The sequence below is a fragment of the Hyaena hyaena genome, unplaced genomic scaffold (assembly GCF_003009895.1).
Source record: "Hyaena hyaena isolate Hyena2069 unplaced genomic scaffold, ASM300989v1 scaffold_479, whole genome shotgun sequence".
NCBI lineage: Eukaryota > Metazoa > Chordata > Mammalia > Carnivora > Hyaenidae > Hyaena > Hyaena hyaena.
The window spans coordinates 362,288-387,646 of NW_024081107.1; the positions used below are offsets into that span (position 1 = coordinate 362,288).

A 25,359-nucleotide genomic window follows, 5' to 3' on the forward strand; every position below is an offset into this window, starting at 1 on the left:
ACGCAGAGCTCAAACCCACAAGCGGTGAGATCATGACCTGAGCCAAAGTCAGATGCTCAACCAACTGAGCCACCCAGGCGCCCCAAAATGTCAACCTGTTTAAAAGCCTCTTGCCAGGTTGCTTGACAACCCAGGGATGTCTTCCTCAAGGATTTGGGAGCTATCCCTCTGAAACGTAAGCATTGAAGAAGTAGAACCCACATATCCCAGCCTCTCTGAGCAGGTAGGAAACTAATTTTCTTGGGTGTCCATTAGCAAACACAGAGAGCCTCATCACAGAAAAAGTTATGTGTACACCCAAGAATTAAGTTAGTGTGCTGGACACATGCCAATGATCACCCTTCCCCTTGATAGTCTCAGATATTTTTTTCTGCTCAAGACTTTTTTTTCAATAAAAAGTGGTATTTCAGGATTCTCATCATATGAAGAAGTGATCAAAGAATTTAAGGTCAAAAATCCTAGAAAAATTCTTAAAGAGATCCATCAGGATGTTAATGAAAATATTATGGTTGTTTTTCTGGAATTTGTAATATTTGCTGTGTTTGTTATTACAACAGAATTGATTGGCATTCATTTTTCACTAAAAATGAATATTAATTTCTATTTTCTATTAACAATTTGTATTTTTATTAAAAAGAGTCACATCAGGGGCACGTGGGTGGCTCAGTCAGTTAAGCTTCTGGCTCTTGAATTCGGCCCAGGTCGTGATCTCACAATTCGTGAGTTCAAGCCCCACATTGAGCTCTGCACGGATGGTGCAGCCTGCTTGGGGTTCTGTCTTTCCTTCTCTCTGCCCTTCACCTGCTTGTGAGCTTGGTGGTGCTCGCGCGCGCTCTCTCTCTCTCTCTCTCTCAAAATAAATAAATAAACTTTAAAAATATTTTAAAAAGAGTCTCATTGAATTGTATAATGTTTAGGAAGCACAAAACCTAGATCCAACTCTGCCCAGAATTAATCATTTGTCAAGTCATAAAAACTAGAAAAAAAAAAAAAGCCTATTCTAAAATGTTTCCCACACAGATTTTCTCTTTTGCCACACACTTCATATTCTCTAAGCCACTATCTTAGCACAGCATTACTTCACTTTGTCGGGACTAGCATATCAGCCCTATCACTAATTTACATCTACTCCTTCTGAATTCAAATCCAGAACTGTTTTACTCATTTCTCCTTTCAGTGTGGCTTCCCTGTAGTTCTGACACTGGATAACTAAACACCATATTTCCCAAACTCCTCTGCAGCTAGGTTTATGTACTTACCTTAGTTTCTGCCTATTTCAGACATGTGCACTGCTACATTTGGAAAGCAGGTGAGGGATGGAGGCCTACTTCTTGCTTTCTGGATTACTTGGCCTGCTTAGTCAAGTCCTGGAGACATCCATTTCCCAGTATCTGGTCACTAGCTTTGTGGTTTCAGACATTCTACTACATTAGCAGTAGAGGCAGCATTCTGAGTCCTCACCTTCCCGACCATAAGAAAGCTCACTACTTCTCCTGCAAATCAGTTTCACTGGAATATTTTGAGAATTATTACAGAAAGATCTTCCTCCAGTCCTGAATGATATTATAAAGCAGGTAATTCCCTGTGCCAAATCCCTTTCTACTTAAAATTTCTAAGATGGTTTCTATTACTACAACTGAACTGTGTCTGATACATATCCTCTCTCTCCCTTCTACAACGTTTCCTCTACAATTATCTTTTGAAATCAAAGATTATACCCTAAGCTTCAAGAATGACATCCAAACATCTTGGTAGGTTTTAAAGGCCCTCAACAATCTAATGTCAACCCAATAGAACAGCTTCCTTCTATACCACTGTCCTTTATTCCTTTTTTAATTTTTTTTTTAAAATGCTTATTTATTTTTGAAAGAGAGAGAGAGAGAGAGAGAGAGACAGAACATGAATAAGGGAGGGTGAGAGAGGGAGACACATAATCTGAAGCAGGCTCCAGGCTCTGAGCTGTCAGCACAAAGCCTGACACAGGGCTAGAACCCACAAACCATGAGATCATGAACTGAGCCGAAGTTGCAGCCTTAACCGACTGTACCACCCAGGTGGCCCTCTACCATCCTTTATTCTATTTGTCCTACTCACTAGGCAGGCAACCTTACACACACTTTGAACTTATTTTGTAACTTTACTTTGGTCTTTACTCAAAAGTCTTCCCAGACCTAAGATAGTTTCCCTACTACTTCTTGGACTCCAGAAAATACTACTCATCCCTAAAAGCCCTGTTCCTTTTATCAGACTTTCATGAGCCTCTGAAAAGTACTGGCCACTTGCTCCTCTTCCATCTCTCAATCTCAAAGCCTCCTTTGACACTAATCACACTTTGGGAGTGACTTAGGGTTATTGTTACATATGGTTAAGTGACTATCCCATTAGAACATAAACTTCAGAGAGTAGAGGTCACTGTTTATCTTTCAGTCCCTTTATACTTGCCATAGTGCCTACTGCTATAGGGATCACATAAATACATATCAAATGAGCAAGTGAACAAATAAAAGAACATATGTAATGGAAAATAAATATTTATTAATTTATTTTTTCCAAACAGTGGCTAGGTCAAAGAGACCCAAGGAAAAAATGAGCTGGATAAATACTGATATAACTAATAACTTGTTTTGTGTGTGTTTTTTTTTTTAAATAGCTCACTAAATAAATTTTGTAAAGGCTTTTCTTTAAAGTTGAGATATTGAGGGGCGCCTGGGTGGCTTAGTCGGTTAAGCGTCCGACTTTCGCTTAGGTCATGATCTCGCGGTTCGTGGGTTCGAGCCCCGCGTAGGGCTGTGTGCTGACTGCCAGCTCAGAGCCTGGAGCCTGTTTCAGTCTGTGACTCCCTCTCTCTCTGACCCTCCCCTGCTCACGCTGTCTCTCTCTCTCCTAGAAATAAATAAAACATTAAAAAAAAAAATAAAGTTGAGATATTGAATCCTAACTCAAAGAGCTTTATTCCTTTCTAACCCTTGATCTACCCATGGCGTTTTCAAGAGCCATGCGGATGTTTTATCCAATAAACTTCTTTAATCTTTTTGACTCCAAGCAAGCTTCACACTCAATGATATGCTGCTAAACCATCTCTTCAAAAGAAAAATGCCTTCATGTTTAGCATTTGCCAATTCCCATGATGTTAATATTCTAAATACTTCTGGTTTCAAAAACGGCTATGCTAAACAACTAGCTTGCTTTATTCCTGAAAATTCAGCAATCACTGCCTGTGAACAGGTGTAAGCTGTAACTGTTTTACACTCAATTTTCAGCAGCATATTCCAGAGCCACATCATGGACCAAAGACTCTCCTTTGTAATTTTAACTGAAATGTATCATGTTCCTACCAAAATCTTTTGACTCTGTCTCATCTGCTACAACTTCTAAAAACTAGACACCATGCCGAATCATCTCAACGTCTCTCTTGACAGTTTCATCTATATATTAATTCACTCATCCTTCCATTGCTTCTTTTCTGTAAAGTTTGTTTATTTTGAGAGAGAGAGAGAGAGAGAGAGAGAAGGGGAGGGGGGCAGAGAGAGACAGAGAATCCCAAGCAGGCTCTGCACTGACAGTGCAGATGTGAGGCTCGAACTAACGAACCATGAAATTAAGACCTGAGCTGAAGTCAGACTTTTAACCAACTGAACCACCCAAATGCTCCTCCACTGTCTCTTTTTTTACAAAATTTCAACCGAGAGACAATCTAATCATTTCTCAAATCTGTTCCATGAGCATCAGAACGCTGAAAATTTCTGAGGAAATCTCAAAGCCACCTATATTGTTGTGACACTAAGTTTATGCTCCTCAACATCAAATGGTACCTTCAGTTTTACTGGGAATTCCTCTTCCATGGCCCTGAAGCATTTCTCTTTCTATTTCCTCTGGTAACTTATCTAAACCTTTCACAGCCTCCTTCACCTGCATCTGCATTATAGCCTTTGACTTGTAGATGGGTACTTCCTGTCCTTGTAGATAACCACAGAGGAGATGAGGGAAATGGGGTATGATGCCCCAGCTTTTCACTGCTATATCAAAAGTTCAGCATTCTCTGCAAGGACACTAATACTATCACTGAAATTTCTGAAGAGACCCTGTCCTTTCTCATTCCAAAGAATGTCTCTCCTTTTGTCTTCTTGACTACAGTTCTTCTTTCTCCCCTGGGATGCCACTCCATCACCTGTTTTCCATCTGATAAATCTGTGACTTCACTCTCACAACTACTCCTTTTCCTAATAATCTATAAACATATGTAAATGTAAATTTACCTTTTTAAATAAAATATTCAGACTCAACAAGACAGTAAAAATAAGATCTTTTTTTCATAGCAAAATCTTCCCTTGACCATACTTCCCCTTTTCATTTCACTTCCTTAAGAGAATAGTCTATTTCCTCAGCCACATTCACCCTTTGATTCACGTTTATTATAAAATTAATCTAATTATAACATAGGAAAGTTTTACAATTTTAGTATAAAGATGAATACAAAGCAAACTAACAAAATATCAGCTGTCATCCCACCAGGTATCATTGGTATTTTGGCACATTTCCTTCCAGTCTTATTTCTAAACCAGTGTGTATGTTGTTTTCAGTGTTGGAGTTAGACTACATATAGAATTTTTTTTTTCATTTAGCATTATATCATGGACACTGCTCAACTTAATGAACTTTTCTTTAAAAACATGATTTTTAGTGATTGCATTATATTTTAGTGACTAAATGAACCTAATTTACATAAACATTTGTCTATGCCATTCACTGAAGGACCCTGTGAAATTATGTTTCAACATCAATTCCTTCAATAATCACCTCCTATTTGCCAAATACAAAGAGGTTACTTCTTTCCCATTTTACTTGAACTTTTTGCAATAGTTGACAATGTTACATACTTCTCTTTCTCAAAATAGTTTTCCCTTGTCTTTTCATAATATGGCATTCTTTTATTATCATTTTCATCAAATTTCTGTAACCATTTTCCTCTGCAAACTTCACTTGTTCTTCTTTTTCACAGCCAAGTGTTCTGTCCTTTTCACTTCATTCCTGAACATTTTTCACCCAAGCCATGACTAAAAATAGCATTTATACACAAAAATATTTGGATTGTAAGACTGATGGTTTTCTTAAGTATGTGTCTGTTTATTATTGTCATAAGAAAGCTTTTTCCAGTGGTTTATTATTTGGAAAATCAAATGTCTGAGGTACACTTTTGAGAAGGATAAAATAGGGCCAATGTAATGATGTTCCTGAGTCACAAGCAACAAATTCAGATTTCAGGTACATAAGAATTTGGGGACCTAAATTGGAGGTAGGAGACTTTATACTTAGACATATCTGAGTAAGCAAATTGCATTACTTTCAATAGCTTGAGAAACATATAGTCTGATTTACATACCAAACTGACAATTTATGAAAATGTAGTTTGAAAAAAAATTTTTTGGTCTTCTTCTAAAGTAAGTTTTTTGATTCACAAAATAAAGCTTTTATAATCATGTTGTCACTGAAAAGTAGTGAAATCAATTTGGTTTCTCCTCTTTGGGCTGGTATGAAGTTCTACCTCGTTTTCCTCCAAGTAGCTTTTAGGATAGATATAGACACATCTTCTATTTCAGAAGTAGAAAGGCTCAGTGCTCCATGAGGTTGGCTTATCATCTACAGTGTACCCAGGAAGAATATTAAAAGCAAAACAATTTCATAACAGAGTGGTTTATGTTATCCAGGTGAAATCTCAAGATAATCCTATTACCAAGATGAGGTTTTGGTCTTGTTTTTTTACATTTTTAAGAACGGTCTCTTTATTTAAGAGAAAGAGAGAGAGGCAGAGAGAGAGAGACAGAGAGAGGAAGAGAGAATCCCAAGAAGGTGCTGTGGTGTCAGCACAGAACCCAACACCAGGCTTGATTTCATGAATGAAAGATCAGGATCTGAGCTGAAATCAAGAGTCAGATGCTTAACTGACTGAGCCACCTAGGTGCCCCAAGATGAGGTTTTCATGACAAAACTGTTCTAATAGTCTGTTATTGATCACAATAGTATTTTGTTGAGCTGACCAGGGAATGTTCTTTGGTCCTGGCTCTTAACAAGAGTCAATGTATCTAACAGAAGTAGCTGATAGCATGTTGTTTGTACTGTCAGTAAAGTCCGTTATTTATACTGTAGGTAAGGACAACAGAGATGAAATTTTCAAACCTTCTATTTATTGAGCATTTTCAGCTTTTACGAACTGGCTTACTATCTTTTACATCGTTTGATTCTCATCTTCAGTTTGAGAAACACATTAGAACAGTAGTCATCCTCACTGAACAGACTGAGAAACTGAAGCTTAAATGACTGGACTGGCTTGCTAAGTTTGACTACAAACTCTAATTTCAGGACTCCTAACCCAGACTATTTTCTTCTACTAGTACTTACTTTGATCTGTCATTAAATAACAATTACTTTTTCCTTTGATTCATTCCAACTCATCTCACATGCCTTAGATGCATTTTCTTTTAGGTGAAAAGGACAGGAGAAGAGTATACACAGCAGCACATTTTTTCCCCTACTGGCTTCCCACATTTTTATTTGCTGAGTCTCATTTGTTTCTACTCTATGACACATACCTCCAAATTTAATTTCTAACAATATAATCAATAACTAAAATCTATTCAGTGAACCAATTTGGAAGTGCAGTGGAAAAATTAACCATGGCGTCATGAAAATTGTTTTGCTACAGTGGAGCTTAGTTTCATGTATACACATGAGAATAAAAATACCTCTCTCAAAGGGTTATTGAACAGAGCTACTGCCTACCAGTTGCCATAGTCAAAACTTTGGGAATCTCTTCAGACAGCTTCCCCTTTCCTTCACTGTCCATATCCCCAAAGACACCACATGCTGTTGATGTGATGCCATGAAAAACCCTACAACATTTCCTTCCTTCTCCGTCTTCACTAGTTTTGTCTTAGTTTAGATGTTCACCCCTTTAATGTGATTCCTGTTGATTTATGTCTTGCCAATTTCAATTCAATGAGGTTTACAGAGAATGAATTCCAGTGACAGGTGCAACAGATAAATATTTGAGTTTCCTTAGGATTCTTGCATTTCTACTTTTCAATGTGTCCTTAGTGCATTTGAGTATTTCAGGTGGACCTCTTCATTAGGTACAGATAGTTCTTAGACTTTTTATACACCTATTATGCTTTACTTAGAAGACGTGCTAATATCTAGCAATATCAGCAAGACCCAGTAGGAAGTAAATGGAATCTAATAGATTCTGAAAAAGACAGTCAAACTCATTTTTATCAGGGGACAGCCTCTGAAATTATGAATCCTAAATTTGCATATGTGGAGAAAGTCATATAAAATCCCATTACTCTTTCACGAAATTAATGCATTTCCTTGTTGGAGATGATGGCAATGAAGATGCCTATTGGCTGCCAAAGTTATTTCGCAGAATATAAGAATATATTTTCAATGAACTTTTAGTTTTTGCCTATTATACTAAGAGATAGCCCCTAACAAGTGCTTCCTGAAATAAGATTCTAAGAATATCTAGAATCCAAAGTCCCTTGAAAATGTAACTCCTGTAAGCTAATAGAAATTTTAAAGTTCAAAAAATACTTACACCAAAGTTGGTAGCAGCAAATCGATCTGAGGCAGAAACCTGTACATTTGTTGCAACTGTTGTGTGAGCATAGAAAGCATTTATATTTGCCAACAAGGTGCTCATGACAGCAGGGACACCAGGACACATGTATTTAGAAGACAGACATGAAAAGTGCCTACAAGACAAAAACATTAAGCACTTTTAAAATATAAACCAATAAATTCACATAATGGCATACCTTCTAAAGTCAGCAATTAATTCCCCAACTACATCTATGAAAAAGAGAGAACACTCCCACAATCTCTACTAAATGAAAGAGAAAGCAGTTTCAGCTTTTAAACATTTCTCATTCACAAATGTGAAGTGATTTAATTAGAATGTGATTTGCCACAGGGATGAATGGGAGTTTTGTGTGTACACATGTAAAGTGCAATTTCCAGTGGATCCAGCAAGGCTGGAAAGCCATTATACAGGAGTCTCCATTTACTTCAGTTCCTGAAATGCTGCATTTTAACCAAAATGTCCTTTCATACTTGTATTTCTATCCCACTGAAGAAGCAAGAGTCTCTCCTTTCACCACATATCTACTGAATAAGTGAACTCAACATCTGACTCAAGTCCGGTTGTCATAAAGGAATACTTTCCATAAGCATTTCTGTTTCTCTAGCATTTTTTTTTATAATCAGGATTTAATAAAGCAAACAGATGAATGCTCAAGGCAGATTGAATTATGCCAGCTTTATGCTTAAAGACCATTCCTTTTAAACCTTGAATAATAGTATCATTCACAGACATCAGAAACATCGAGTGTTCAATTCTGTTACTTCTCTTAAGAAAACCTGTTTCATTTGAACTGTAACAAAAGACTTGAAAATTGAAAGCACAGCTTACGGTAAAAGTGAAAAGAGAAAATATTCATGAAAGAAAGAAATTTTCAGTTTGTAATCTGATCGTATTTTGCTCTCATGCTTCAGTAATTTATCCTCCACTTAAGCATCTCTGAATTCTGTATTACTGAACATAGACACAGAATGTATATGCATAAATAAGATGACCTGAATGGCACCTCCAAGAAATGGATGGTGGTCCTGGAAATGGCGGCTTCTCTTAGATTTCAGTCAGGCCACTCACTGAGCTAGTCATGAAGCTGGATGATCCAAGTAGGTTAAAGTTTTAAATATGGATCTTTGAGGATTATGAATAACAAAGTACAACATGGCAGTTACATGATGCTTTGTAGTTTAACCCTAGAAACAGATGATCATTGATTGCTTCTTTTAGGTAAAGGGTCCATATTTTGACTTTATTATACACTAAATTAACTATAATGCATATATATACCACAGGTAAATATTAAAAATTAAAATTAAAAAATTTGAAACACTATGTTTTTCTTTCTTTTTTCCTAATTCTGAGCAGTTTACAAATAGTTAAATTTGTTAGACCAAGTTAAAGGTCAGGAGTTGTAGACTACGTGATACCTAAATGTAATGGTATCTGGATGGCACAAGGAAATTATCCATACCTAAGGCTACAAGGTTACAGAAATATTAGTTGTCAAAAAAATAGGTAAGAAACTCAAAGGCCAGAATTTTATTATCCCAAACATGCATTATATACTTATTTTTTTAATGTTAATTTATTCTTTGGAGTGAGAGAAAGAGGTAGAATGAAAGGGAGACAGAGAATCCCAAGGAAGGCTCCGTGTGGTAACCACAGATCCCAAGGAGGGGGCTTGAACTCAGTAAAGCTGAGATTATAACCTGAGCAGAAATCAAGAGTCAGATACTTAACCAACTGAGCCAACCAGGCACCCCTGAACACGCATTATATATTTAAAGGGATACTGGAGGTCACCAGGATGAATAATTTTGTTCGTGGTTTTAAAAAATGGATCCATGCCTTCTAATGCAGCTGGATTACTTAGTATTTATCTCTGGTAGCTGCCACCCTCTGATTTTTGGTGCTCAATTAGGGTGGCAACAGTTTGGCAGAGACTTTAAGCAGAAATAAAGGAGATATATAATAAATATCCTGTTGACGGCGTTCATGGTGTGAATTTTGTAAGTGAAATTAAAAATTTTATAATGAAAATGACACAATTATTGAACATTGTTCACTGCGTATAAGAGATTTGAGGGGGAAATGAGTGTAATATGGGAAGATTGGGGATATAAAGAACTAAGCTTTGCTTATTTTACACTGCGAGTTGGTAAGCCAATGTTTTAGTGATGAAAATGCTCATTGCATTTGGGGCCCCAAAGCAATGTTGTAACACTACAATTAGTGATGTGATTTTGAGTTATATAATTTAATATAATCCTTGCTCTCTATTTATCATTAATGTTAATGTATATTATTCATAAAATTATAAAAACCATAAAAATAAACTTTTTTTACACAGTAAAGTTTTCTTAGAAAATAACTTCAATTTATAGTAAAAGATAGTATTATAATACTTTCTCTTATTAGGATTAGAAATATAATTAGAATGGATTCTGGTGTTTTTCCATCCTTTAACATTTCCTCTGTTTTTTATATTAAAGGCATCTGGCCAGAGTACTCTCCTTTCAATAACTACACACTTCCTGTCGTTCTGGAACTATTCTTCATGACAGGAATCTAGCGTTGATTAAAACATGCTCCTGGTATAAAATATGCATACCTTAATTTTCTCATATAAGAGAAAGTGCTGTTACAGAGGTATCTAAGTTTGTACGCTATTACAGAGGTATCCACAGGCTAGAAGTTATGAAGCCTGCAGATGGAGGACAAAGCATCCAAAGCTTAGTTGATCCCACTAGTGGTGAGCCCACAGAGAAGTCAGAGGGAAACATCTGAGCCAAGGTCTAGAGGATTAGAGCTCATGTAATGGTCATGGAAGAGAAAAGAAGTTTAGTGTCTCTAGAATTTGGTTCAATAAATTTATTGAATATTAACATGTCTAAAGGTGACATACCGTGTTAGGCACTGGGTATATAGTAATCAATCGACTTGCAGACTAATGGGAGAATCGGTCACTTAAGAAATGTAATACAACTATGTAAATGTTTTAATAAAGAAAAGTCGAACAGAGCACTATGGGACAGTATGTTAGAGTGTGCATATTGTGGTCTGGTGGGTCAGGGAAAGGTCAAGGAAGATTCTTTGAAATGAGGATGGACTAAGACTTACTGCATGACTAGGAGACAGCCAAACCAAGGACAGGACTTCCTGTCACTGACTGATAAAGGAAATGGAATGGAATGGTAAAAACCAAGGCACAATGGGGGAAAATACTGTGTATAGTGTGAAACCTAACCATTTTTGGTTGGTAGAGCCCAAATTTCCCAGGAAATAGTCTATGCTTGGTTTGATCAAAAACAAAGGAAGGGTGTGTGTAGGAGAGTCTCATGAAATATGTTAGGCAAGTTTAATCTATTTTACAGATCAAAGGAATTTTTCAAACCAAAATTCAAACTCTTAGAATCAATGTAAGTAGAAAAATAATTTTTTTCAATCTCCAAGGAACTCTAGCTGTTCATATGGATAGAAAGTGAATTTTTTATGTTATTTGTTTTGAATAAACAAGAGAGCACAAGCAGTGAAGGGAGAGAGAGAGAGAGAGAGAGAGAGAGAGAGAGAGAGAATCCCAAGCAGGCTCTGAGCTGTCAGTGCAGACCCCGAAGTAAGGCTTGAACTCACAAAGCATGAGATCATGACCTGAGCCAAAATCAAGAGTCAGGTGCTTAAATGACTGACCCACTCAGGCGTCCCATGAGAGGTGAATTTTAAATAGATTACCTTGGCTGGGAGGAGACTTTAAGAGGATGGGTTTAAAGGTGCGACTAGAGAAGAGAGTTCACCTAGGAGGCTGTACAGGGAAGGGAGGGTGGGTGTCTGAGCTAGGGCAGCAGCTATAGAAATATGGAGGATAGAATGAATTTCAAAAACAATGAGAGAAGACAAATTTTCAGGGTGTTGTGATTGAGGAGGGCTGAGGGGTAGTGAAGAGAAATGGTTAAGCTCCAAGGTGACAGTGGGGGTAGGGGGTAACTGGTACTTTTGCTGAGTGGGCTGAGAACAAAACAGGACAAAGGAATTGTAAGGTGCAGATTATATGTTGGGTTTGACCATAAGGTACTTGTAGATGTTTCACATAGGAATGTCCACCAGGTTACTGGATACCTGAACTTAGATTTAGGGGTCACTAATATGTCAGAATCAGTCAAAACCATGAGAATGGATAAGATCATCCAGGAAGATTATATAGTATAAAAAGAGAAATGCCCAAGTGTGGAACTTGGGAAACACAGTATGTAAGGAACTAGTGAAAGAAAACAAAAAAAATAAGTGAATACTATGACTGAGGCCAAAGGAAAAAACAGATGGATAAAAGGAAAGCCAGGACACTGGAAACCATGGGAATGGGAAGTTTCTTTGCATGTGAAGGATAATTGATGCTGTTAGGTTCAGTGAGGAAGTCTTACAAGGGCAGAAAATAGACTATTAAACTTGACAAACATACAAAGGTTTTGTGACCTTAACAAAACCAATGTTAGTTGAGTGACAGAAGTATGCACTAAGAGGAAACAGGATGAAAAGTGAGGAGGTGCCAGGGGTGACCAATGTAAAGTGGGTCAAGGACAGATTCTATTGGTCTTGAGCTAAGGAATTTTCACATTCTCAGGTGGACTATATGGGGTTGGCGGAGATTTTTGCAGAGGTAACTGACATACCAGACAAATTTGGAAAGGTGACTCTGAAGTGGTGTAAAGATAAATCGAAATGAGTAAATATTAGAGCAGAAAAAACAATTTAGGAAGATATAGAAGCAAAAAATGACACTTCTTCCCTGCTTGCAATTTGACTAAACCATTCATATACCACACTCAGAAGGAATAAAATATTTTGCATCTTGAGATAATCTAAAACTCACAGAATGACAGTTTTGAATCTCCAAGATATAAAACTTGAATATTTCTATGAAACCTAAATTTTCCAGCAAACCAGCTTTGAACTTGATTTTACTCATGTTATATTTGAACATGTATTATGACTTCTGAAAATATGAAAGCTACATTTGTGTCTCACCAAGAAAAGCACAATACCATGAAAAGTAGGGAACTTCAGATATGTTGTATTTTTACTTTTGTTTTGCCAGTACTTCTAAAGCCTGACTCTCTCTGTGTGCTTGCTGTAATTAAACATTTCTTTCCCATTTTTTTTTCCTTCTTAAGGCCACAGAGCAAGTTAGGTGTTTTAGGATTAGAATTCAGGCAATGTAAGTTGAAAACCGTATCTCTTAACCACTAGAACGTATCTTTCTTTTAATTTATCTGACAGTTTATCAAAACATCTAATTGCTTTGTAAACATTTGTTGAAGTGCATAGCAGTTAAGCCATAATGATGACAATAACTATGAAGGTTAATAGCATTATGCTTATATAACCACCATATATTTTAAATTTTCCAGAGCATTAGGCATGTATTCATCTTTGATGACAGAAATATTTTACTTTCTGATTTAAATTTAACTGAGATAATTTCTGGGGAACCACGGGAAGTAGCTAGCTGCATATGATTCACCCCTTGAAACTTGCCATGAAAATATCCAAGAAAACCAAAAAAATCTGTGAAGTCATAAAAACACCAGAAATTAGGGTACCCATCTAAGATTTCCCAGTATCTGGGAGGACTCTGCCTAACTTTATGGAAGCTGGCTAGATTTAGAGATACTCAGGAGTTGACTAGTGTCTAAACTTCTAAAATGTTAACCTGACTAGAGAAAAAACAGGAAGATGTTTCTAGCAACCATACACTGTATACCCTGTATGCATGACTAGGGCCTGGGCTGCTGGCTATCAAGGCTGTCAATCACTTCCATATTCCATGGTGATGGCTTCCCCAGGCAGTAAAGAGCTGTCTCGATTTCCCACACCTACTCACTCTGTATCCATTAAAGAGTACACAATTCCCAAGATTGCAATACAGCTTGTGCAATAGAGAATAGGTAATGGGATTTGAAGCTAGTTAGAAAGAAAGGGCTGGAAGAACACTGGGAACAGTATATCCTGGGAATTATATAAAATCTTTTATACTCTGCTTCCAGCAAGACAAGAAATCACTGGTCTTTCAGTTCATCCAGGGGGGAAAAAATCCAACTCTACTATTTGGATAACCTACCAATAGGAGCAGGTAAGTATCTTTCAACAACCTAAAGGATAGCTGCATTTAAGTAAAGTCATGGGAAAGAGTAGAACATTATTAGAGGCTGGGCTTCCAGTTTAAAGTCTGCAGGTGAATGCTGACAATACCCAGGTGGTTAACAAATACTGAGTCAAAGGAATACTGTAAGTTGCCAAATAGGCAAGATGCAAACAGTTTTGTACATTATCTTAACATCTACATGTGCATGTAGACACATGCACACATAGGTATATGGCAAAAAAACAACCAAAATTCTGGCAGGAAACAGTATTAATGAAAATGGTACAATGTTATGTTCAGGTAGAGCTATAGAATTAAAAAAATACATTTTGTATTTCAAAAATAATTTACCATTAGCTTATTTTATTACCCTAATCAGAAAAGCACATATATAAAACATATATTTTAGATGTTAATTCAGCTTTTACTCTATTGTTGATTTCACAAGTCTCTTTGTAACTTAGCATGAAACAAAGCAACCCAACAGTTTTTAAAATTTTTCTTTGATTGGGGCACCTGGGTGGCTCAGTCGGTTAAGTGTCCAACTTTGACTCCAGTCATGATCTCATAGTCTGTGGGTTCGAGCCCCAAGTCGCGCTCTGTGCTGACAGCTCAGAGCCTGGAACCTGCCTCAAATTCTGGGTCTCCCTCTCTCTGCTCCTCCCCCGCTCATTCTCTGTCTCTCACAATAAAGACATAAAGTAAAATAAATTTTTTTTCTTTGATCGACTCAAGTAAAAATTACTTTATATTTTTCTTTTCAAAAATATATAGCTTTTAAAGTACTATATATAATGTGAAAATTTATAACCTATATCACTTTTAAAGTACTAGTGAGCAAGATTTTTATGGAAGTCAACCACAAATCACCCATAAAATGTTTTTTTTTTTCCTTCAAAGTTTATCATAGAGCTTACTAGTTTCCAGCAAATGAGTAGATGCAAAAGAATTACTAAAAAATTACTATAGGGGAGCCTGGGTGGCTTAGTCGGTTAAGGGTCCAACTTTCGCTTAGGTCATGATCTCGCGGTTCGTGGGTTCGAGCCCCGCGTCGGGCTGTGTGCTGACTGCCAGCTCAGAGCCTGGAGCCTGTTTCAGTCTGTGACTCCCTCTCTCTCTGACCCTCCCCTGCTCACGCTGTCTGTCTTTCTCTCTCCTAGAAATAAATAAAGCATTAAAAAAAATTACTATAAAATAGATACCACTTTGATTTTACTAAATAAAATATATCAAGACTACCTTTTGAACGTATTAAGGCAATGATTTTTGCTCTTAATTTCCTAAGGCAAATTACAAAGATGAGAATGGTGAAGCCAGAACATCAACACAGGACAATGAGTAAAACCCAGTATTTCACTTAAAGCTATTTTTCCTCCCAATGGTCCTTTATATCAATTTTAATATCAAATTGTAATCATTTTTCTTAACTAAAATTGTAAGCAACATAATTTTCATTGTTTGGTAAAAGGAAAAAGGTAAATAGATTAAAGTCATGGATATGATCCTCTTTAATTTGATCAGAATTACATTGAACACGTCTCACTATATCTAAAAATTAAAGATACATTAATCATCATCTCTTAGAACTTACATGAAAATGTTCTTAAAACTAGTGACTCAGGAGTTAATGAGTTGGAATACTAAGATTAAAAGTTTAAGCATTTGAAAAAAATGTTTAAGCATTTGATATTAATTTTAAAAAATAAAACATTAATACTCAATTTCCAGGTCACTCTTAGGAGTAAATTTTTTTCCCTGGTTGGCAAAAATACTTGTCCTTTTCTAGAAACCGTACTAGGATTATGGTAAATTATAGATGGTGCCTTTTGGTACCAAAACAGCAGTCTACATAGAACTTGCCTTTTCATATTCACTTTTAACCTAACTGGTAAATGATTAGGCAGTCATTTTAACCAAGAAAATCATATGCATCAAGGTACATATTTCTCAGATGTTTGAAGGAGAAAAAAAAAAGAGAGAGACTTAAATTTCCAAGAAGGAAAAGTGTTAATTAGGGTTAATGTCTATACTGCTTGGAAACCTTGAAGAAATGGTCAGCATATTGCTTTTCAGTATGTGGGGAAGAGAGAGGGATTCTGCGTGGCCATTTTAGAGTTAGAGATACCATTGCATAAGCATGATTCATTCTAATCCTTGCTCTGTTTTGGGACCTTAGAAAACTATCACTCCTAGATTCAGTTTGTCCATCTTTAAAATGAAAGAGCGGTTAAAAGATCTAATCTTTCTAAGCTCTAACATGTTCTGCATCTCTGAATACAAATACTAGGTTGTGTCCAGCCATACACATTACTTCCTCCTACTATCAACATTTGATTCTATTGAAGCCCATGATTAATAGAGATGGCCAAAAAGCAGAGGACAAGGGAATCATCTTGAGGGATCCTTTGCTCTTTGGGAGTTTTCAGCTAATAGGCTTTATGTTATCTTCAATTTGCCAGGAGTCTGCCTCTGACTTTCTGCATGCCCCTTCTTTATGTGTGGTTACTGGCAATGCAAAGCTACTTACTTCTAACCATCTCCTTAAAAAATCAATTCCTTTTTAAAGGCTGTAGTTTCAATGCTACTTACATTCTTCTAGGAAGGAGAGGGAAAATAGGATTAAAAGCACAATTGGCCACTTAAAATGACTGAATACATCCTTGAAGCAAACCGCCCCATCAAAAGTACACCTTCAAATAAAATAGGTCAAAAAGTACTATTGAAATGTCTGAAAATGCTAACATTTCCCCAGACATGATCGAAAACAATGGATTAATAATGTTTAAATCACCTAACTTTGCTTTTCTAAGAAAACAGGGTTAATGTCAAACCGATTTAACAAATGGACTTTCAGTTTCATGGGAAAAGTTACAGAAACAAACTCAAAAAGTGATGCTTAAATTGCCAATAATGAGATAGTTTCTGGCATGTTTTCAGCTACAGTGATTGCTACAACATCATCATCCATTAATTCTCAAACATTACTGGCAAAATGTTGGGAAGTTATGTGTATTTCAAATAATAAATCTGTATTGAGTTCACTTGCTATTATTTCGTAGTTATCACAATGGAAAAAGTAAAAAAAAAAAAAAAAAAAAGAGGGGGCAATCATCTAACTCACCTGCCTTTTCATGGATAATTGTACCTAATTACATCATCTTGGGGTTTTCAAGGGATCAAAATGCCTTTGATTCAAAATATCTAAAGATTATTTTTTAAATAAAAATAAGAGCAGGGTGACTGGAAAGAAGCATCATAAAGATGACTAAGAGTTTAGACCCTTAGAAGATGTCAGAGAAACAATACAAGATGAAAGAAAAGACTATCTGTATTTCTAATGTTAGAAATACACTAAACTAGTATTTATCACATTTGCTCCCTAAAATTCCAATTAGCACGTATGTCAGTGATTGCACACAGGCTTGTCACCAAAGAAGGGGTCAAACACTTAAGGATCTCTTTTGGCAAATAGCATCATAACTTTTCATAGATGCTATGTATTGCTCAAACTCCATTACAGAGGTTTTGAGTAAGTATGAGGGCAGTGGTGGGAGACAGGAAAGTAATGAAACGTATAGGGTTTAGAAGAACCATAGAAGTTGAAGAGCAAGTCAGGCTGGGACCCTCAGGCTGACCATCAGCTTTCTCCGACATCTCTCCTCATCTGTGCCTTGATTTAGTCCCTCCATGTCTATGCTCTTATAGAACTAATATATACCTTAAGTATATGGTCTTGTTATTTAATTTCTTCCTCTTTGCTCTAGAATAGAAGCTCACTGAAGAAAGAGATGTCTTTTATTGCTGTATCCCAAAGCCCTGTGTAAGTAAGTCCTCAGCCCTGTATAGCTAAGTCCTTATACTAAATCATCAGAATGTGTCTATCAAATAAATGAATTGTATCCTCTGGAATGTGGACTCCATGAGAGACTGGATTTTCACTTCTTGTTTGCTAATATAACCTCAGTGCCTAGAAAACTTCCATAGTAGGCTCTCAATAAATATTTCTTACAGAAATGAATGGTTCAATTAAGTGTCACCCTACTTAGAAAGCAGGCTCATGCAGCTAAGAGAGACTAGTGCCTTTAAAATAAACCATATCCCAATAGTTCTGGTTCAAATATCTATTAGATTAAGATCACTAGTGCCCAAGTCAAGGTTGTCTGTTAAGGACACCAAGGTAAAAAAAAAAAAAAACACTGACTTTATGCTTTTCACATTTGGTATTACAGAAGCATGATGTACAGAAACACAAAATCTCAGATTCTGTGACACACCTTCGGCTTCATTCTATAATAAATGAAAGACTCTTTAAACACTCAGTTAAAATGTGTTTTCCGGAAATCAGCTCCAGAGGACAATTTAATCCCTGATGCTGACATTGAATTCCTTGAGTGTGTTTATAGGGTGACCAGCAAGTCTGTCAGAATATTTTTAAGAGCATATATGTTTGCATAGATAGATGTAAAGAATCAAAGACTCCCAAAACTCTCATCATGAAAACAGGTTCTACGCCCAACATCACGATACAGAATATACAGAATATGTAAAATAGTGTGCTTCTTTGGGAAGGAACAGGACTCTAATTCTTACTGTCATATATTGGAAAATTGCCTTTTTGTTTTTAGATGGATAATTGCATTTACTGTGTGGGAACAAATCCTCTCGGTCCTTGATCAATTGCTTGTCCAAACAGGAAAATTGTAATCCCTTTCTTCTTTCCTCATGAATGTTCCACAACAAAGGGTACATTTTTATGTGAAAAATAGGGCTAATAAATGGTGCCCTCAACAAAAATGTTTTGTGGTAACAGGAGAGAGCATTTACAATAAGCAGGAGGTATGTTAGAGGAATGGGAAGTTCAGTATTAATGTTCAGATTATTTACCAGCAAAATACATCCAGCCTCCTTCTTATGAAGAGAAATACACAAGAGGAAAATTTAATATTGTACAACCGGACTCTCTGACTTAATACATACTTCCCCTTTATTTCTGCTCTAAATTCATCTTCAAAGAAATGGGAGTATGCTTAAAAGAAACCAGACCATCTCTACTTAAAAGAGGAGGATTATGAGGTTACCTGGGGATTTGGATAAGCATAAGGAGATTTTAAATATCAAAAGAAGCTAAGATTTGATTTTTATTTCTGATCAAATGAGGTCTAGGAAAGCCCACAATAATTAAACAGTTTTGGTCTTTCCCAAACTTATGCATGTCCTTACTATAAAGGCAGAACATCTATTTTTTCCATGAAGCTGAGTTCCCCAACTTTGTGTTCTAAAAATTAAGGGAAGGGTTCCTGGATAGCTCAGTTGGTTAAATATCCAACTCTTGATTTCGGCACAGGTCATGAGCTCATGGTTCATTCTTGAGTTCGACTCCCCTACCACCCACCCTCCCATTCAGCTTCAAGCTAACAGTGCAGAGCTTGCTTGGGATTCTCTCTCCTTCTCTCTCTCTCCCCTCCCCTGCTCACTTTCTGTCTCTTAAATAAGTAAACATTTTTTTAAGGTTAAGGGAAATGCTACTGAGATAAATTTTGACATGGGTAGTAAGGTCTAGGTTTTGCTGCTGTTGGTTGGTTGGTTTTCTGGGTACCCTGAAGCAATGTTTCAAGATAACAGAAAAATACAACTGATTCAATAGGAAACCCAAATTTGAATATACAGTGGTTATTCATAAACTTTTTCTTGGACAACAATTTGTTAGGAATCAAGATCCAATTCAAATGCAGAAGTATCATTTAGAAAATACAGTAAAAAACATCTCTGAAAGTTTTATTTCAACACCTAACAAAAGAATGTCTGACACTTCTACAAATTATTATAAATAATCAATATGGTATGCTCTAAAACACTTAAGTGCAACACACAAGGTACAACAGATACCCACACCAGATTAGTCTTTCTAATTCTACTTTGCATGCTTTTGGCAACTGTGTATTTCTGACATGAAGAAACATACCAGGAGAAGTTGGGGACAAATGACATGTACTTCTGATTAATTCAATCAGAAATATGTATGAGTTTCTATCATGCACTCAGAATTTCTTATAAAGCAGTAATGAAACAAATGACTATTGAATTTGAGATTTTAATTTGTAAATCTGAGTTCAGTCTGAACTCAGCTACACTGAAATATCAGATGGGAAAGTTTTTAAGGGCTGACTTGGGAGGGAAGATGGAAGGGGATTTTTAAGAGCTGGAGTTGGGGAAATCCTAGTCACCTGTGTTTACTAATTGGCTTTATCCAAAATAAACTGTCTCTTACCCTCATGACTTGAGATAGTATTACAACTTAGAGTAAGGCACCTACCCACGGGAGGCTTCTACCCTCCCATAAAAACTGGAAGACAGAGGCTTATACTCCTTGACGATTATATTTGAGAGAGACACCTCCCGGGTCCTTGAGAAAACTAGTTCTGGATTGTAAAACTAGCAAGAGTCTCTTAAGAAAAATTACATCCAAAAAATTCTAAGTGTTGTAAAGTGAATTATAAGTTTTCTAAAGAGAACACTGTAAGTAAAGGGAGGTCAGGGGCCTTTGTGTTTAAGCCTTCAGTAAAGGCCAAGGTGAGACAGAGATCAGGGCCTAGAGGCAAGAAAGAAGTATGCCTAAAGTTTCATCAAGTTGAGGGAAATATTATGGTCACCTTGGTCCATAGTAAAAGCAGAAGAAAGCATTTAATAAGTAAAAATATCATGAAATCAAATGTATAACTAGAAGTAGATACAGTTGATCCTTTAAAAATGCAGGGGTCAAGGTCACTGACAGCATGTAACTTTTGACTCCCAAAAAACTTAACTCATAGTCTACTGTTTGACTGGAAGCTTTACTGATCACATAAAACATCGTAAACACATATTCTGTGTATTATATGCTGTATTCTTTGAATAAAGTAAGCCAAAGAAGAGAAAATATTAAGAAAATCATAAGGAAGAGAAAATATATTTACAGTGTTGTAAAAAAATCAATCTATAAGTAGACCCACATGATTTGAACCTTTGTTTTTCGAGGGTCAACTATATAATCTACAGCATTTTGTTATCATCAAAGAGCATGTGTCAATTTATTACCAAATTCCTTATGCCTATCTGGTTTGTTATTTCTATTTAGACTAACAGTTGGCAATCTTAGGCCACAGCCAAACCCATCCTATAGTTTTTGTTTTTAAAATAAAATTTTATCAGAAGATGGCCATGCCCATGTGTTTATCTAAGATCTATGACTGCTTTTGCACCTGAACTACAGAATGGGGCAGTTGTGACAGAGACTGTAGGACCCACAAAGCTACAAATACTCTGTGGCTCTTGATAATTATGAGCTCATGCGTGGGTCACTTGATACCAAATAAGTATCCAAAGATATTTTATTGTTACTGCTTACTTAGGTTAAATGTAAGAGAAAAATACAAGTGATAAAATAAAATAAAGGATGATTCTCCTCTTTTATACTATCATAGTTGCATTTTTATTGTGCTCCTATTTTATATAGGTATTCTGAATTATAGCCATTGACATGGGACAGAGCAGATGACAAACTCATAGACTCCATTACGGCTGCCCAATTACAAAATAAGTTGCCTCAAAAGGAGTATGTTGTCACTCTATGTGAACAAGCACAGGGATGGTGACCATCAGTTAACAGATTCAGTAGTAGGATTTCAGATTTGGAGAGAGGTTCAATTGCATGACCTCCTACTTCCTTTTCACCTGTATAATCTGTAAGTCTTTATTATTTAGCATTAGGATATTCTGTCAATTAAAAAAGCATACCTTTAATCAAAAATATTTAAAAATGTATTCTTACACATTCTATTCTATAATTATGCCTGGTAATTAAATGCTAGGAACAGTAAACTCTGAAGAAGAGCACGGATTTTGGTCCAATCTACAGCCATCATTCAGATGGCTGAAAATGACTGATTACCTGGGCCAGCATCAATTTCATTGATGTGAAAATATCAACTGGTCTTTGATATAAAAGAACAGTTCTTTTAATATCTATACATAAATACCTATTATATATGGCATATATGCATTTATACACTAAGATCAGGTTTCAAAAGGTGAACTGCGGGCAAGGAACAACCCAATTCTGAATGCTTTCTGAAACTCCTCAGTAAGGGTTATGGGTCTGTGTGGGTCACTTCTGCAGAACCACATTTATTGCAGTGTGTTCTCAATAAATCTTGGTTTCACTGAATTAGCAACACTGATATAAATATAGAAAGGAAGTATATATTGCCTACTGTTTGGGTCAAGACACTGTAATGGCTCTGGATGCATCTCTGACACTAAGAGACTTTGTAAAGTTAGACAATGCACTACAATCACAGGCTTTAGTTTCCTCAGATATCATACAAGGCGCAGGTTCTTCAACTTTAGAGTTAATGAGAAGCATCAGGAGGGCTTGTTAAAACACAGATCACTGGGCCCACTTCTAGAGTTTCTGATTCAGTAGGTCTGGGGTAGGTGGACAATTTGCATTTGTAAGTCCCCAGATTCTGCTAACACTGCTCATCAGTGGGCCACACTTTGAGAAAAAAAAAAAAAGATCTGAGAAGATGGTGGTAGTGAATTATCAAGTCCTTAACACGTTACAGCTGTAAGAGAGAGTGGCCAGCATCAAATGGGCACATTCAAATGTAATTGTCTCTGGAATCAAAATTTCATTTGAATTAGAAGAGATGAATGCTTTTCTTCTCTTTAGATTTCAGATTTTTGAACATATACATATTCTATAGTACTTACGTCATAGCTTGATAAATGGATTCAATCCCATAACGCATGGCAAATTCATCGACTATTTCTTGGGAAGCATCATCAAAGAAAACCTTCCAGGCTTCCTCCCCTTTGACCTCCGGTATTTTCACTCCACCATTAGACTTCACTTCAGTCAAGTAATGGAACAGATTCTAAAAGTAAGTGGTTTTCAATTGTTCAGTAATTCCTCAGAATAGGCCAGAAATATGTAATTGTTAAGTCTCAGTAATTTATATTTGCATTGTGATTGCATCTAATCTTTCATTAGCATATATAGGCAATAGGAATATATTGAGTTTTATTCTAGCTCACCTCATATTTATGCAAATTGATTTTATTTCTGCCTAGGCTTACACAGAACCAATGATTCAAATGTTTCATACATAATAATTCATTTTAGAAGGAAGTAAAAGTTTTGTATGTAAACATTTCTACATGATAGTGCTTCTTTTACACTCATGGGCTCAGAGTAAATTATAGAGCCTGGGATGAATAATGTGATTTTGGCTATGTTGACACAGAATTTTAGTATGTAAAGTCTTTGACAATGAAATGGTAGGAGTGAGGGCAAGGTTGAGGTTAAAAATGAATGAGAATTTTGTAATGAAATAAAAACCACTACACATAATTTCTTTTTGCTTCTAACAAGTTTTGGGAACTGCCTGCTACATGGATGCAGCTTAGGTCACTAAAGGACCGTTTCTTGGATTTCATTTCTTTTTGTTTCTTGGACTATCAGAAAAGGACTCTGAAAAGCAAAGTATTAATGCTATTCATTAGATCCCAAAAATTCTCGCTTTCCCGTCTGCACTCGCGGAGAAGCAGGGCTTTCGGAGAGATATCCCACCTCTAACTGTGGGGCTTTCCTTGGACTGGTGGCCTCGGTCTGGCACTGGACAGTGGAAGTTCCCTCCAGGTTAGGTGGTACCCCAGGGACGCGGTCGGCATCAGGAGGAACCAGTTCCCTGCCCTGAAGTGCCTTGGCTTGTGGGATTGCAAGTTGGGTGGCATCATTAAGAACGCACGGAGTGAGGGCGTGAGGCACGGGAGACGGCCCGCCTCCTCTGCGCCTGTGGCACAGGCTACTTCAAGGAACAAACCTAAAGTGCACATCGTGGAGAGTTCAAAACATCACTACGAGTAGAGAAATAAAACCAAAGTCACAAGAGAGACCAAGGGACACCCTTCAAAGAAGACTTCCTGAACGGCCAGGCCCTGGACAGTGTATGAGCCTCCTTTAATATTAATATAGCAGCACTCACACGGGCAGAACACATCACAAGCTTTTAAAACTAACGAGAAAGAAAGCTAGCCAAAATGACAAAACAGAAGAACTCTCCTCTAAAGAAATTCGAGGGAGAAATAACAGCTAGAGAACTGCTCAAAACCGATCTAAGCAACATAACTGAACAAGAATTTAGAATAATACTCATAAAATTACTCATTGGGCTTCAAAAGGGCTTGGATGACATCCGAGCCATTATTGTTGCAAATACTGATGAACTAAAAAATGCAACACAAAATAAAATGGAGGCGTTGGCTACTGCACGGATTGAAAAGGCAGAAAAAATACGTGAATTAGAAGATACAATTATAGAGAAAGAGGAAGCCGAGAAAAAGAGAGAGAAATTGGTCCAGGAACATGAAAGGAGAGTTCGAAAGCTGAGTGATACAATCAAACGGAAGAATATCCATATCATAGGAATTCCAGAAGGAGAGAGAGAGAAAGGAGCAGAAGGTGTACTTGAACAAATAATACCTGAGAACTTCCCCAACCTGGGAAAGGAAACAGATATTGAAATCCAAGAGGCACAGAGAACTCCCCACAGACGTAAACTGAATCGATCTGCACGACATACAGTGAAACTGGCAAAATACAAGAACAAAGAGAGAATTCTGAAAGCAGTTAGGGATAAAAGGGCCCCAACATACAAAGGGAGACATATCAGGGTAGTAGCAGACCTATCTACTGACACTTGGAAGGCCAGAAAGAAATGGCAGGAAATCTTCAGTGTGATGAACAGGAAAAATATACAGCCAAGAAGCCTTTATCCAGCAAGCCTATCATTCCGAATTGAAGGAGAGATCAAGGTTTATCCCAACAAAAAATGGAGGAATTCATCATCACTAAACCAGCCCTACAAGAGATCCTATGAGGGAAATGTTGCAAGGAACACAAAGTCCCAGAGACACCACTACAAGCATGAATCTAACAGAGAACACAATAACTCTAAACCTGTATTTTTCAATAATAACACTGAATGTAAATGGACTAAATGCTCCAATCAAAAGACAGAGTAGCAGAATGGATTAAAAAGATTAGATCCATCTATTTGCTGTTTACAAGAGACCCATTTTAGACCTGAGGACACATTCAGATTGAAAGTGAGGAGATGGGAAAACATCTATCATGCTACTGGACATCAAAAAGAAAGCTGGAGTAGCCATATTTATATCAGACAAACTGGACTTTATTTTTTATTTTAAAGGCAAAGAAGGGCATTATATAATAATTTCAGGGTCTATCCATCAGGAAGAGCTAACAAGTATAAATGTCTATGCACTGAATTCAGAAACACCCAAATACATAAGACAATCACAAACATCGATAAGAATATGCTAATAGCCAAATATGGAAAGAGCTTAAGTGTCCAACTGATGAATGGATCAAGAAAATGCAGTTTATATATACAATGGAATACTACATGGCAATGAAAAAGAATGAAATCTGCCATTTGTAGCAACATGGATGGAACTCAAGGGTATTATCCTAAGTGAAATATGTCAGGCAGAGAAAGATACCATGTTTTCACTCATGTGGAACTGGAGAAAC

General features: G+C 36.7%; 1 protein-coding gene across 2 annotated transcripts in view; it reads right to left on the bottom strand.

The window, feature by feature from the left end:
• Window positions 1-25,359, bottom strand: part of UNC13C (unc-13 homolog C) — a 564,606-nt gene that overhangs the window by 258,732 nt on the left and 280,515 nt on the right. For both annotated transcript variants that reach the window (XM_039254229.1, XM_039254228.1), the window contains 2 exons: window positions 22,515-22,678; window positions 7,592-7,748 (listed from right to left, as the gene is read on the bottom strand). In XM_039254229.1, the coding sequence (XP_039110160.1) occupies window positions 7,592-7,748; window positions 22,515-22,678 (321 nt within the window). The remainder of the gene's footprint in view (window positions 1-7,591; window positions 7,749-22,514; window positions 22,679-25,359) is intronic.